Source organism: Pleuronectes platessa, chromosome 11 (assembly GCF_947347685.1).
Source record: "Pleuronectes platessa chromosome 11, fPlePla1.1, whole genome shotgun sequence".
NCBI lineage: Eukaryota > Metazoa > Chordata > Actinopteri > Pleuronectiformes > Pleuronectidae > Pleuronectes > Pleuronectes platessa.
This window is the reverse complement of record NC_070636.1, coordinates 427,078-441,989: the sequence shown is the minus strand read 5'-3', so window position 1 is coordinate 441,989 and position 14,912 is coordinate 427,078. Positions and strand designations below refer to the sequence as shown.

The window sequence follows — 14,912 nt, the reverse complement described above, 5'->3', positions numbered from 1 at the left end:
ACACACACACACACACACACACACACACACACACACACATTGCAGCAAATATCAACGTGTCCGTGTGAACCAGTGAGCAGATCAATGATTGTACGTCAAGACAATCAGCGCGTGTGTGTGACTACACGCACGCACGCACTCCATCCGTCACAAGGTCAAGTTGATAGTTAATAGATTCCCGGTTCCACGTCACATGTTGCTGCTGTAACCCGCGGACCCGTCATGTACCGGCGGGTGACGTCCTTACCGTACACGCCCTGGCCGTGTCCGCCGGGCAGGAAGCCGGGGAGGAAGCCGGGGAGGAAGCCGGTGATGAGCCACAGGAGCCGGACCACTGAGCCCATCTTCACATCGTCCTCAGGCCGCCTCGCTGCTTCTCTCCCCCCGGGGAGCAGGTGGTCACTGCGGGTCCCGGTGGCTGCTGCTGCCGCTGCTCCTCCTCCGCTCCGGCCCGGGGACCGGTTCTCATCCGAAGAGAACCCGCCCCTCGCCCCCACAAACCCCGGTCAGATGAGACGGGAAGGTCCGGTTCCGCTCATCCCGGATCTCGCGTTAGCCGCACCGGCAGGAGGAGCTGACAGGGGCCGGGCAGCGGGCACCGGAGCGGGAGCCTCAGCCGCGTCCCCTCGGTGGTGACATTGTAGAAACAGATTAAAAACACGGTGCGTCAGTCTCCTCCAACCGGGAAGATGCTCTCCTGTCCCCGGGTCCCTTATCCGCGGCTCGGTACCGGACTCATCCTGAGGACCGGCGCGGTCAGCGGCTCGTCAGGCCGGGGAGAGCAGCAGGAGAGCGGGGCACTGTGACGCAGCGGGGCCGCTGGAGCTCCGGTGAAGATCCGGTGCAGCTCCGGTGCAGAGAGACGAACCGTCAGTCCGGTGGGTTTTTACCGGGAGACGCGTCACGAGCGAACCGAGCAGAGACACACGGAGACGAGCCGGCTTCCGGAACGGTCATTTCAAAATAAAAGACACTGACCGAACACACTGAAATAAGTGACATGCACACGCACACACGCACGCACACACACACACACACACATATATACACACACATTTACTCACTTATAAAGTTATATATAAATGAAGATATATGTAATATTCACATAATGTTTGCAGGGGCGTATATAGTTTGGTGCCCAGTGTCCGTGTTAGCAGATGGGACATGGACCAAACTTAAAAACTCAAAGTAGACGTTCAGCTCTTTCTCATCTCTCTGATGTTTGTTCAAGTTTCTGATCAGTTTAGTTTTATTTCGATATTTGATGATATAAAAACAGGCTGAGACGTGATGATTGACAGCTGAGAAGGACTCCTGATTGGTCAAAATGGGCAGGATCTCGAAAAGATCTACGTCATCACCACAAGACGGCAGCTGAGCTATGCTTCATTTCTGAAGAAGGTGAACACTTCCTCTCCATCATCAGTCCCATCAGGAGACGGATGAACTTTTTCGTCCCCAGGGAGACCTGAATCAGACAGAGGACAACCCTGGGTCAAAGCAGCAGCCACAGAGAAACAGATGTGAACATGTCTCTGTCATCTGTCCTGTCTGCTACCAGCACAGTGAAACATGGACGGCTGAATCTCCTGCTGCCTCCAGGAAACACTTTCTACAGTTTCTGTGGTGTCAGCTGGGCCTCGACTGGGGCTTGACTGGGCCTCAGCTGGGCCTGGGCTGGGCCTCAGCTGGGCCTCAGCTGGGCCTCGGCTGGGCCTCAGCTGGGCCTCAGCTGGGCCTCAGCTGGCAGCGGAACAGAGAGAAGATGTCTTCAGCGTGTCGGCCTCCAGACAAACTGCCCTCAGCGTTTAACTGTCGCTGGTAAGTTGCTCAACTCTCCAGAAACCGTGCAGCAGCATTTGAATTGACTCTGAGCCGACGTGGTCTGGAGCCACAACACGTGGACTCACCTCACAGATCCCAACACCAGTGGTGGTTTGCATTTTCAGAATAAAGATTTTAATTATCAGCCATAATATATTTTATGGCTACTGGGAAACTATGTTATTTCTCTTGTAGAAGCCTCAAGTCTGTGTGAAGGTCTCTAACAGACAGGTTTGAAAAAGACATTTTACCGAAAGCGGAGGACATTTCTGGACATGAGGACAATTTAAAAATATATTTTTGTCATGAGATAATTTTGAAACCTGATAATATCTCTACAAACTGATAAAAGTTGGAGACGTTTGAAACCAGCTCTCATCACGTCTAAAAACCACGATGGAGGAGAAAGAAGAAAAGAGTAAAGAAAGTTAAAGTCTCTTTGATGGATGTTAAAGAAAATACTAAAACACCTGATTACTGAGCTGACGGCTTCACAGGAAGTGCATCGACCATGAAGGAACCAACCAGAACAACAAGAATCAAGAAGGTGCCAAACTACAAAGTGCAACATGTAAGTGACATGTTCCCAGAAATAATAAACAAGAGTCAAGTTCGACCCAGATGAATAAAGCTCTGATCTCCAGGACTCGGACCTCTGAAGATCTCCGTGTTGTCTCTGTTCTGCTCAGGCGTGTTTGGCATCAGGTCCATGAACCAGGTTCATCGAGGGTTCACATCCCTCAGAGTCAGAACAGAGTCTGAAGCTTCATGTTTGATCCAGAGTTTCATCTGATCTGTTTCTTTTGGTTTCATGTTTTTATTTAGGGACGAAAGAACGAACGTCCTGTCATCATCACCTGCGTGGGCGGAGTCTCCTTATACTTGACTCTGATTGGTTTGTAGACAGGTTTATTTATATATGGTGGAGCTTTAACCAACTAATCATGATTTGAATAAGTTATAACTGACTGCACCCGGTGGAGCCGTATAAAACTGTATAGAACCCAGTGGAACCAAGAATAAAATATTTAAAAAAAATTGAGAATCAGTTTATTTGCTAAGTTTAATAAAAGTGTATATGTTTATTATCTATATTTATAAATATTATGTAACAACATTTAATAAGATAAATTGTCTGGTGCTGAAAGTCCCGTCCTGTTTTATGTGCATGGTCTGCCCCCTGCAGGACAAACTGATGTTTCGCCCCCTGGTGTATGGGAGTGGTATCAGTCTTGTCTATCTAATCATTGTAATGAATAGTGGTCGCTCAGCTTCTGTCCAGATGAATGAAATCAATAATCAATAAATATGTATTACTTTCATTAATATCATGCTGTTCTGATAGAGAACATGATTTCATGGTTTTTAAAAACATCAGACGTTAAATGTCTTTCTTTAATTTTTATGATATTTTATTTATGACTTCACATCACATGATTTATTTTCACATGACAACATCACGAGGAACTGGTGACCACAGTAAACCAGAGATCATGTGACCACAGCCCGACTTCCACTGGGTTTCTGTTCAGGACCAGTCTTCAGCCCAATCTGACTTTAGTGTGAAAATGGAGGAAGTGAAAATGTGCTGATGAGTCAGATGGAAACATGCTGACACATGAGATCCTGCAAAACGCTGATGTCAGCAACTGGACCTCATCTGTCCCAGTAGCATTAAAACAACTGGGATCTAAACAAACAAGCTGCACAGGAGGATGCTGGGAACTAACTCTGAACCATGAGCAGAACTTTAGAGAAGTGAGGAGCTGAAGACAATTATTATTATACTTTGTTATTTGAACTGTTCCATAAGAACCTGGATGGTGGATGATGGATGGTGGATGATGGATGATGGATGGTGGATGATGGATGGTGGATGATGGATGGTGGATGATGGATGATGGATGATGGATGGTGGATGATGGGTGGATGGTGGATGGTGGATGATGGATGGTGGATGATGGGTGGATGGTGGATGATGGATGATGGATGATGGATGGTGGATGATGGGTGGATGATGGATGGTGGATGATGGATGGTGGATGATGGGTGGATGGTGGATGGTGGATGATGGATGGTGGATGATGGATGATGGATGATGGGTGGATGGTGGATGATGGATGATGGATGGTGGATGATGGGTGGATGGTGGATGATGGATGATGGATGATGGATGGTGGATGATGGGTGGATGATGGATGGTGGATGATGGATGGTGGATGATGGGTGGATGGTGGATGGTGGATGATGGATGGTGGATGATGGATGATGGATGATGGGTGGATGGTGGATGATGGATGATGGATGGTGGATGATGGATGGTGGATGATGGGTGGATGGTGGATGATGGATGGTGGATGATGGGTGGATGGTGGATGATGGATGATGGATGATGGATGGTGGATGGTGGATGATGGATGGTGGATGGTGGATGGTGGATGATGGATGGTGGATGATGGGTGGATGGTGGATGATGGATGGTGGATGATGGGTGGATGGTGGATGATGGATGATGGATGGTGGATGATGGATGGTGGATGATGGATTTGGACCCAGTCTGAATCGGGCCCTGATCCCAGTCCCTCTGGAGAAGGGATCTATCCAGCGTAGGGGAACCTGAGCAGCGCGGCCTGTCCGGGGCCGAGCTGCAGGCTGCTCAGCTCCACGCTGCCCCCTGCAGGCAGGAGGCTGCTGTCGGTGCTGAGGACCACCTCCGCCTGCTGGGGCAGCGTCTCATCGCTCAGCTGCAGCAGCGTGGCCTCCTCCGCCCAGTTGAAGGCGGCCAGGTAGCGGGCGCTCTGGTCCCAGACCCGCAAGTAGGCCATGGAGGAGGAGGAGTTAGCGAGGAGGAGGAAGTCCCCGAACAGCAGGGAGCGCTCTTTACCTCGCAGCTCACTCACACTCCGGAAGAAAGTGAGACGGGACAGACGCTCGTCTCTGTCCTCCTGCAGACACACAGAGGAGGAGTCACACCAATGTCCCCTACTGATACCACTGATACAAGTCTGAATACTAAAAGTACTATATCTGCTACTCATACAGCTTCTACCTCTACTGCTGAAATACTGACACTCCAGTACTTATACTTTGACTCTGTGACGATCACTGCTGCTTGTACTGCGTCAGCTGGTTCTAGAACTACTGCTGATACTATCAGTGTTACTACAACTACTGATGTGATGGACATTCAATCATTTACATTCAGTTCTGTTGTTGTTGTTGTTGTTGTTTACCTGTCGAGTCTCGTTCAGTGCGTCATCAGAGTCCCAAAGCATCTTGGGAAACTTGGTGTCCTTCAGAACAGATGATAATATGTCAGCAACAATCAGGGAGAGGAAAGAAAACCAGCTCAGAGATCACCTATAAATATAAATATACACATGTGTGTCTGTGTGTAGTGGACGACCCGCTCTACCCCCACAGCCGTCCACTGTGTTTGTGTCTGAAGGAATCGATCACAAAAGGATTCATTACACCTGATTAAGTGAAACTGTTCCTGAACCAGTGAAAAAGTCAATAAACGACAAACGTCAACTTTCAAACTTCATTTGAGCAGAAGTCAAAAGCCCCTGCAGAGTTGTCTGGTAGACCCCGTTCTAAACGGGGGGGCACTCTGGTCCAAACTATTGAAATTAAACGTAATAAAGTTAATTGAAGGAAACACTGGATAGATTTATAATGTCATGAAATATTAAGATTTCTGAATAATATGTTTATTCCAAAATTGAATTTAGGTGAGTTTACATTATAAATTTCTGAGCTCAGTTGAACTGAAGTGTCCTCACCTCGTCCATCAGGCCGACCTCGTCCCCGTAGTTGAAGACGGGCGTCCCCGGCAGCGTGAGCAGCAGCAGCTGATGCAGCTTCACCAGAGCCGGGCCCACCAGCGACGCCAGGTGACCCTGCGTCCGCCCCCCCACGCTCCACGCCAGCCGGGTCAGGCTGTGGGACGAGTACAGGCGCTGGACGGACTGAGCCCGCTCCGCTGCATCCGGGTCCCCAGGACGGAGAACTCTGGAGATCAGGAGGTCCACACCAGTGGAGGACAGGAGAGAGGAGACGTCCTCCACCGAGGACCAATCTGTGGTCCCGATCAGGACTCTGAAAGACATCCAGAGCAAGAAGATGGAGGGATGGAGGGATGGAGGGATGGAAGGATGGACCAATCAGATGGATTGATAGGACGTCTCATGGTTCCAGTAACAGTTGGACAGGTTCAGACCTTTCCTCGGGGCGCTGCTCCGTCCCGTTCTGGACGATGGCTCGGATGTCGGCCCACAGAGACGGCACTATGGTGGACACCCGCTCCACCCCGGACAGCTGGACGCCGTCCACACCTTCATCCAACCAGAACACCAGAGCGGACTGAGGAGACAGCACCAGCAGGGGTTAGGTTCAGTTCCTCACGTCACTGAGACCCTCAGGCTCTGACGTGATGTTCAGTGGGAGCTCTCACCTTCAGCCGCTCTGCCACGTTGGTCACACTGACGTTGGAGAACCAGGGTCCAGATGTTCCCTGGTAGTTTGGAGTCAGATCCAGAACCACAGAAATACCTGCAGGAACACACTGGGTTAGATCTTCTGTTGTTCAGCTGGTTTTCTGTGAACCTCTGTGAACCACACGTCCTGATGTCTCCGTCCTCCACCAGTGTTTTGATCATGTGATCAGCACGTCATGTGACTCCTCACCCTTCCTGTGAGCCGTCTGGACGAAGCCTCTGAACTGCTCCAGGTTTCCGACCTCGGGGGAAATCTCCTCGAACCTCAGGCTCACGGCTTCGTCCGGCGGAGCGACGTGGAGCGGCCCGAGCAGCACACCTTTGACCTTCAGCTGAGACAGAGCGTCCACCTTCTGCTCCAGACCTGAGGGATGAGAGCCTGTGACCTGAAGGTTCCTCATGGACAGTTTGACCACTGGAGGCAGCACTGATCTGAGACCAGCCTTTTGTGAATCTCTCAAAAAACTAATTCACAGATTAATCAAATGTAAAGTGCTGATATCTAGGATCGGGGGAGGTGTGGTGCAGATCTGGATTATTTGGGTTTTGTGAATAACTATAAATATATTTTTTCAGATACTGTACGTTATAACATACTCCTTTCAGCTGTGTCAGAGAATGGATATTTGACAGATAGTTAACATTCTGTATCTAAAGTTCAGGAGGAAAGTGTTTCTAGTTGGTTCCTGAGTGAACTCTTCACTGAGGGAGAGGAGGACTCTGGAGTATTACATATATACATATATTATTATTATAACTTCAGAAGGTTCTAACATTTCCTTTCATCTTTCAGGTCCTGAAGCAGGTGATAATGTTTGTTTCTCATGACTCACTTGAATGTTGTTTGAATCATTTGATTACAACACAAACATTTAACAACCTGAGAGTCTGTGAAGGTGAAGGTGGGTTCAACCAGATCAGGTTGAAGAGGAGCCTGATGCACCATGACCCCCATGACCCCCATGACCCCTGAGGAGGAGGTGTGAACCTCCACTGACCCTCCAGAGACCTCCTGCCTCAGCTCATTCAGAACAAACTGCTTCTCTAGATGTGCTCAGACGTGTAGGAGCCTCTTGTTGGTCCTGGTGTCTCCTGCTCATCGTGCTCTCACCCTTCAGGTCTTGTCCGTCGGTGAAGGCCTGGACGCTTCCGATCTGGTACAGAGGGCCGTGGTTCCACCAGCTGGTGACGGGCAGGTCTCTGCAGCGGGGGGCCTGCAGGATGATGAGCACGGCTCCGAGCAGCATCCCCAACCAGCCGAGCCAGAAGAGCAGCAGCAGGGTCCAGCGAGTCCTCACCCAGCTGAGCACAGAGCGTCATTCAGCTCCCAGACACCAGAGGCAGCACTGAGCACTGCTCTCTACTGGGCTCCTTACATTTACTATACTGTTCCATGATTCTGTCTGAGCCACATGTAGACCTGATCCACATGTAGACCTGATTACAGACCTGATACACATGTAGACCTGATTACAGACCTGATCCACATGTAGACCTGATCCACATGTAGACCTGATTACAGACCTGATACACATGTAGACCTGATTACAGACCTGAGCCACATGTAGACCTGATCCACATGTAGACCTGATCCACATGTAGACTTGATTAGAGACCTGATCCACATGTAGACCTGATTATAGACCTGATTATAGTCCTGATCCACATGTAGACCTGATTATAGACCTGATCCACATGTAGACCTTGTACTGTGTATATCACTGCCTGTCCGGTCCTTTTCATATATGTGGTCTTGATCATGTATTTTGTCCTGGTCATGTATGTTATCATACATGTGGTCCTTGTCATGTATGTGGTCATGTATGTTATCATGTATGTGGTCCTGGTCATGTATGTGGTCATGTGTGTTATGATGCATGTGGTCCTGGTCATGTGTGTTATCATGCATGTGGTCCTGGTCATGTATGTTATGATGCATGTGGTCCTGGTCATGTGTGTTATCATGCATGTGGTCCTGGTCATGTATGTGGTCATGTATGTGGTCATGTGTGGTATCATGCATGTGGTCCTGGTCATGTATGTTATCATGCATGTGGTCCTGGTCATGTATGTTATCATGCATGTGGTCCTGGTCATGTGTGTCATCATGCATGTGGTCCTGGTCATGTGTGTGATCATGCATGTGGTCTTGGTCATGTATGTTATCATGCATGTGGTCTTGGTCATGTATGTTATCATGCATGTGGTCCTGGTCATGTATGTTATCATGCATGTGGTCCTGGTCATGTGTGTCATCATGCATGTGGTCCTGGTCATGTATGTTATCATGCATGTGGTCTTGGTCATGTATGTTATCATGCATGTGGTCCTGGTCATGTGTGTGATCATGCATGTGGTCCTGGTCATGTGTGTCATCATGCATGTGGTCCTGGTCATGTATGTTATCATGCATGTGGTCTTGGTCATGTGATTGATCATCCATGTGGTTCTCCTCACCCCGGGGTCCCTGCCACCCTCAGCAGCTCCTCTTTGCTCAGGCCGGTAAACTTCACCTCCTCCGGTGCCTCCTCGGGGATCTTCAGCTTCACGGAGCCGTTCTTCTCCGCCGCTGCGGCCGCGGCTCCGCCCGCAGGAGGCGCGTCAGAGGGCCGCCGCCCTCCGGTCATCGGCTCCTTCTCCTGCTGCTCCTGGTCCAGGTCCTCGGTCACATCAGCATCCTTCAGCTCAGCTTCATCACCTCCATCCTTCAGAGCTTCATCCTTCATCTTCATCTCATCTTCATCCTTCAGAGCGTCATCCTTCATCTTCATCTCATCTTCATCCTTCAGAGCGTCATCCTTCACCTCCATCTTCAGCGCATCCTCCATCTTCAGCTCAGGGACCTGCATCAGAATCAGAACCGGGTTTTACTGCAAAGCAGGTTTACACAGAAAGGAATTTAAATATAGAAAATATCAAGATGCATAAAGGAAACATGAACCTCGTGCAGCTCCACAGCCTTCAGCTCCGCGTCCATGTCGATGAATGCGGCGAGAGAGAGAGAGAGAGAGAGAGAGAGAGAGAGAGAGAGAGAGAGAGAGAGACTCTCTCTGCGGCTGTGGTACGTTCACACCTGTCGGAAATCTGAGAACCAGACTCGTGACTGAAGATAAAGAGAAGAACCAGTTTCCTCTTGTTCATTCTTCAAGTTGTTTTTATTCGATAATCTGTGACTCGTTGACTTTATGTTAAGTTGATGGTATAAATCTCATTTGTAAAATGTGGAATCACATTAAATCTCAACGTCTTACGTCACATCTGTGCGTGTCCACGTCAGACCTTGACCGTGACGTCGCTGTGTTAAACTCCGGTGTTCGATCAGAGCCTCTTGAGTCCACTGGTTACTAACACGAGAGGACACTGGTATCCAGAGAGGTGACTGGGAATGTGACTGGGAAGTATGCGAAGACTCAACCATTGGAAGTGACCACTGCCCAGTATGTAGTAACACACACATCAGCCTGGAGGTAAAGTACAGGAGAGAGAAGTCACGTGGATATCCAGTGAAGCTAAATGGGAACAATCTCAGTATGTGAGGTGGGAACTGGGGAAATAGACTTAAACCAAGAAAAATAAAAGTGGAAGAACAGTTTAGAGAAAATGTCCTGAAAGCAGCAGGAGGCTCTAGAAGCAAGGGGACCAGGAAATAGAGCTTTTAAAGAATTAAAGACAACTCACAATTTAAAGAAGGTAATAGATTATAAAAAGGCTCCGGTAAGGAAAGTCGTGAAGAAAGCAGAAAGTGGGGTTTGCATGAACAAATATACAGTGAAACAGCAACATGGTGATTTCCCACAATATCATTCCACTTTTATTTCCAGGATAAAATGAAGATAGACTAAGGAAAATGAAATTGGGCAGATACATTAGAGGGAAGACTGCGGATTACCCACAATGCTCCCAATACACACACACCGGTCAAAGGAAAATCTGGATTCGCTTTTTATTATCCCAGATCTAAACATTAATATAAGGAAAGATCACCTGACAGTCCACACAGGAGAGAGGTTGGCCTAGTGGTTCTCGTGTGTTCGGGTTCACTGTCAGCATCAGTATCACTACGATCCAGGTCCTCCCACTGTGGAGCTGATATGGTTTCATCGTTCACTAACCAGTCAGATTCATGTGGATCCCGGCTCACAGGGACCTCCAGGGACATGAAACTCACTCACCAAACAATCATTAAAACAGGAAGTAATTATGGAGGAAAGGATGAAGCCAAAACAATAATAAGGAGACGCATCACGACTGAAAGAGACAAAGACAATGGGACGAGGGACGAAAAGAATCTGTATGAAATGAAGCAAAAGGTGGGACGGATGAAAACCCGAGGGGACAAACTAACAGACACAGGACACACAGGACCAGATGGAACCAAGCAGCTTCAGGGAGACGTCCTTGACTTGAGGGGATGTGTTCAGGAGAAGAACCTGAGGAACCCGAGAGGAACATCCCACACAGAGAGAGAAGGTTCACGAGGAGACGAGGAGACGAGGGAGAACTCAAACAATGTGTTTGATAAGGGAGAAGGAAACTATGAAGGATTGTTTGAGTTTTTAAAAGAAAAGTGGTTCAATGAAGAGAATCGAAGTTTGAGTTAGGCTGTTTTTTTATTTTTTATTTTGTTATTTGTTGTATGTTCTTTGTTTGTTTGTTTGTTTATTTATTTATGTGTTTCTGCGAATCGAACCCTCAGACTCACACTCCAGCACAGTAGGGGGCGGTAATGCACCTTGAACGTCAGGGGCCACCCGCCATCAAAGAAGAAGAAGAACTTCCGCTGAGGTCGACTCACGTTTAAACCACAGCCCGCTTCACGTGATCCCAGGACCGAGACCCGGACCGAGACTCGGACCGAGACCCGGTTCGACTCCCGCCGCCTCCACATGGACTTCTCTCAGGCTTCGTCCGAGCTGAAGCAGCTGCTGAGCAAAGTGGATCCGCCCGAGCTCCAGAAGGTTCTGACCTGGATCCGAGACTCAGGTGAACCCACTGGACCAGAAGGTGTGGACATGTCCGAGGAGCTATAGAGTTACAGTGTGTGTGTGTGTGTGTGTGTGTGTGTGTGTGTGTGTGTGTGTGTGTGTGTGTGTGTGTGTGTGTGTGTGTGTGTGTGTGTGTGTGTGTGTGTGTGTGTGTGTGTGTGTGTCCGTCCCCTGCAGACGAGCTGGACCAGCTGCTGGTGGACAACAGGAAGGTGATGCTGAGGAGCATCGCAGACGACCTGAGGACCAGTCTGCCTCCAGACGCCATGCTGCCCTCTGAGGTCGCCGCCCACCACAAGGTGTGAGAGTCACTCAGATGAGTGAGACGGACACGTCCACAGCAGTGAGGACATCAGACGGATGAAGACTCCTCTGTGTGTGTTTCAGATGCAGCAGCGTGCGCGGCCGACGGTTCACGTGGACGCGTTCCTGTACGAGGACGAGCAGGTGGACGCTCTGTGTGAGGAGGGGACCATGAGCCGGACCTTCTGCCTCGCCTGTGGCTCCCAGAGGACGGCCCCGCTGGGTGAGGACACTGTCCCCGCCTGTCAAACTAACACCACGCACACGGGAAGTCCTCCTCAGGGGAGGGACAGTCTCTGGACCAACAGGAGCTGAGACTCGTGTAAACGTCCTCCTCCTGATTGGTTCTTATCAGTCACATGACTCGACTACACTTCCTGTTAGAAACAGCTCAGGCGTCTCCAGAGCAGTCCGGTGAACAGCACAGACCAATGTTTAAATAAAGGTGGAGCTGACAGCGCCCCCACCCTGCAGCATGTGGTAGTGTGAGTGTCAACCCCACCCCCATCATCTTCTCCTCCTCTTCCTGCAGACTTCATCTCTCACTCCTTCTCAGTGTCAGAGCTTCAGTTTCTGTTCCAGAACGTTCTCCCAGACCTGAGTGGTCGCACACTGGTGGATGTGGGATCTAGACTGGGAGCTGTGTTGTATGGGGTCAGTATAGCCCATGACCTGGGTTCGATTCCCACCTCCGGCCCTATCCTCCCCTGTTCTCTCCCTGCCCCCTTTCACCACCGACCTCTCTGTCCAATAAACAACTAAAATATATATTCTTAAAGAAATCAAGGAGAAACAATTAGAGCTTAACTTTAAGTGTGTGTGTGTGGGTGTGTGTGTGTGTGTGTCTCTCTCTCTCTCTCCAGGGTCACGTGTACAGCTCGGCCTCTCGGCTGATTGGCTTGGAGCTCAGCGAGGACTTTGTCCGGCTGCAGAACGACATGCTGCAGAAATACAAGCTGAACGACCGAGTGCAGGTGACGAGCTCGAGCTGCAGAGTGAAGCAGCAGCTTGTTTCTGGACATGTTGTGTAGTTGGTGTTTGTGAAGCAGCAGCTTGTTTCTGGACATGTTGTGTAGTTGGTGTTTGTGAAGCAGCAGCTTGTTTCTGGACATGTTGTGTAGTTGGTGTTTGTGAAGCAGCAGCTTGTTTCTGGACATGTTGTGTAGTTAGTGTTTGTGAAGCAGCAGCAGGTGGTCGGGTCCGACTCGTTCAAACAGGAACATTCAGGCGAGGGGCGGAGCCTGTAGAGCAGCAGGGAAGGAGCCTGTAGAGCAGCAGGGGAGGAGTCTGAAGAGCAGCAGGGGAGGAGCCTGCAGATCAGCAGGGGAGGAGCCTGTAGAGCAGCAGGAGGCGGAGCCTGTAGAGCAGCAGGAGGCGGGACATGACGTATAAACTCTGCTGTGGAAAGATCAGTGTTGTTGTTTACAGCTCATCCACACCGGCGTCGGCCCTCATCACCAGAAGATCTGGAAGCTCCTCGTGTCCAGAACATGTCAGGAGCAGGACTGACGGTCCCAGCTTGTGGTTCTTCACACTTTGGAAACACTGCTGGTCCCATTTTGGTTTGTCGGTAGAAACCGGTTCTGGTCTGTTGCAGGTTCATCAGGCTGACGTCTGCACTCAGGATGTTCTGCTGCAGAACACAGACGTTCTGGTCATGAACAACGTCTTTGAGTACTTCATGGAGCCCAGCGAGCAAATCAAGTGAGGACACACACACACACACACACACACACACACAGCTCTGGTTTGAATTCCACAGTGTAATCCAGATGTTTCCATGTGTTCAGAGCGTGGAGGTACATCATGAAGAACCTGGTGAAGACAGGTTCTCTGCTGGTGACGGTTCCCAGTCTTCAGGAGAGTCTGGCCGCTCTGCAGGTGAGAATCTGTTCGGTTCTACCCGACCTCCAGGAGGTTCTAAAGTTCTTGTGGAGGTTTTGGTTCCGTTAGGAGATTGGTCCTTCAGATGTTCTGGAGGGTCATGGTAGAGCAGCACGTTACTTTTTTAAATGTCCACATGCTTCACGTAGCTTCGATTTGTAATAGTTTGTTTACTTCACTTCTCCAGTTAATTTATAACATGATGTAATTAACCTGTGTCCACCAGGAGGCGCTGCGGCCCGGCTGGGTGGAGGAGCTTCCTGTGGACTACGACGTGGACCTGGGCAGAGACACAGACCCCGAGGCCCTCAGACAGATCCACCTCTACAGGGTCATGTGAACTGGTTCGGACGAGTCTGATTCTAGACTGGAATCCGGTCTGAACTGGACTGAACTGGACTCGTTTGAACGGATCCCCCATGTGATCTGGTCTGGTGTTTATGAATATATCTGGAAGCTGGAACTGAAACTAACGAGGGTCCAGATAATAAATCCAGACTTCTGCTCAGCCACTGTGACATCACAGCTGAGTCGTGGATTGTGTGACAGGGATGAGCTGTGAGGTCATGTGACAGAACTCTGTCTTTTATTAGATTTGTATTAATTCTCCTGATCGAACATTAAATGATGACATTTGTTTGAGTTTCCACGGTGATGGTGTCTTCATTTTGTCCAGAGATTCACAGACTCATAGAATTTGGTGGTTGAAGGTCAAAGTTCACTGTGACCTTATATGAATGTCAGTGTTTTTCTAAGGAAGCTGTTGGAGGTGTGAGCTTCACTGACTCAGGCTGGTTTCCTTCATCAGGTTCCTTTGGGGGGGGGGGGGGGGTCCAGCAGGTGTTTATCTTTAACGTGGAGAGAGAGATTCTCTCAGTCTGAGTCTCTGAGTCTGAGTCACTGAGTCTCTGAGTCTGAGTCACTGAGTCTCTGAGTCTGAGTCTCTGAGTCTGAGTCTCTGAGTCTGAGTCTCTGAGTCTGAGTCTCTGAGTCTGAGTCTCTGAGTCTGAGTCTCTGAGTCTGAGTCTCTGAGTCTGAGTCTCTGAGTCTGAGTCTCTGAGTCTGAGTCTCTGAGTCTGAGTCTCTGAGTCTGAGTCTCTGAGTCTGAGTCTCTGAGTCTGAGTCTCTGAGTCTGAGTCTCTGAGTCGTCCTATAAAACGACTTCACTAGAAGCAGATCCAGGATCCGGATCAACTTCACTCACAAATAAAACCTCTTCTAGTCTTTGACGTCACGTGACTCAGACAGCAGTTCCCGCCGGATGACGCAACACGTGCGGACGTTCACGCCTCTGACGTCAACGCTCTCTGTCTCATCCTCGCGCTCTGGCAGAGGGCGGAGAGAGTGGCGGGAGAAACGACCAATCATCTGTAGAGGTGGGAGAAGTCCCGCCCACTCACTCATCCTCTGTGGTGCG

The 14,912-nt window shown here is 49.5% G+C and overlaps 2 protein-coding genes across 2 annotated transcripts; one reads left to right on the top strand and one right to left on the bottom strand.

Moving 5' to 3' along the window:
• Positions 1 to 4,421: 4,421 nt before the first annotated feature.
• On the bottom strand, positions 4,422 to 10,323 carry LOC128450860 (4F2 cell-surface antigen heavy chain). The gene is made up of 9 exons (XM_053434595.1): positions 9,265 to 10,323; positions 8,781 to 9,166; positions 7,435 to 7,625; positions 6,514 to 6,687; positions 6,281 to 6,378; positions 6,047 to 6,189; positions 5,610 to 5,925; positions 5,058 to 5,117; positions 4,422 to 4,769 (listed from the first exon to the last, which is right to left on the bottom strand). The coding sequence occupies exons 1-9, from the start codon at positions 9,298 to 9,300 to the stop codon at positions 4,422 to 4,424; spliced, it is 1,752 nt and encodes a 583-aa protein (XP_053290570.1). The 5' UTR covers positions 9,301 to 10,323.
• Positions 9,608 to 14,137, top strand: zgc:109986 (uncharacterized protein LOC553566 homolog). Its single transcript, XM_053434596.1, has 9 exons — positions 9,608 to 9,760; positions 11,020 to 11,306; positions 11,486 to 11,607; positions 11,696 to 11,834; positions 12,144 to 12,265; positions 12,475 to 12,585; positions 13,209 to 13,315; positions 13,402 to 13,492; positions 13,722 to 14,137. The coding sequence occupies exons 2-9, from the start codon at positions 11,210 to 11,212 to the stop codon at positions 13,833 to 13,835; spliced, it is 903 nt and encodes a 300-aa protein (XP_053290571.1). The 5' UTR covers positions 9,608 to 9,760; positions 11,020 to 11,209; the 3' UTR covers positions 13,836 to 14,137.
• The last annotated feature ends 775 nt before the right edge of the window (positions 14,138 to 14,912 follow it).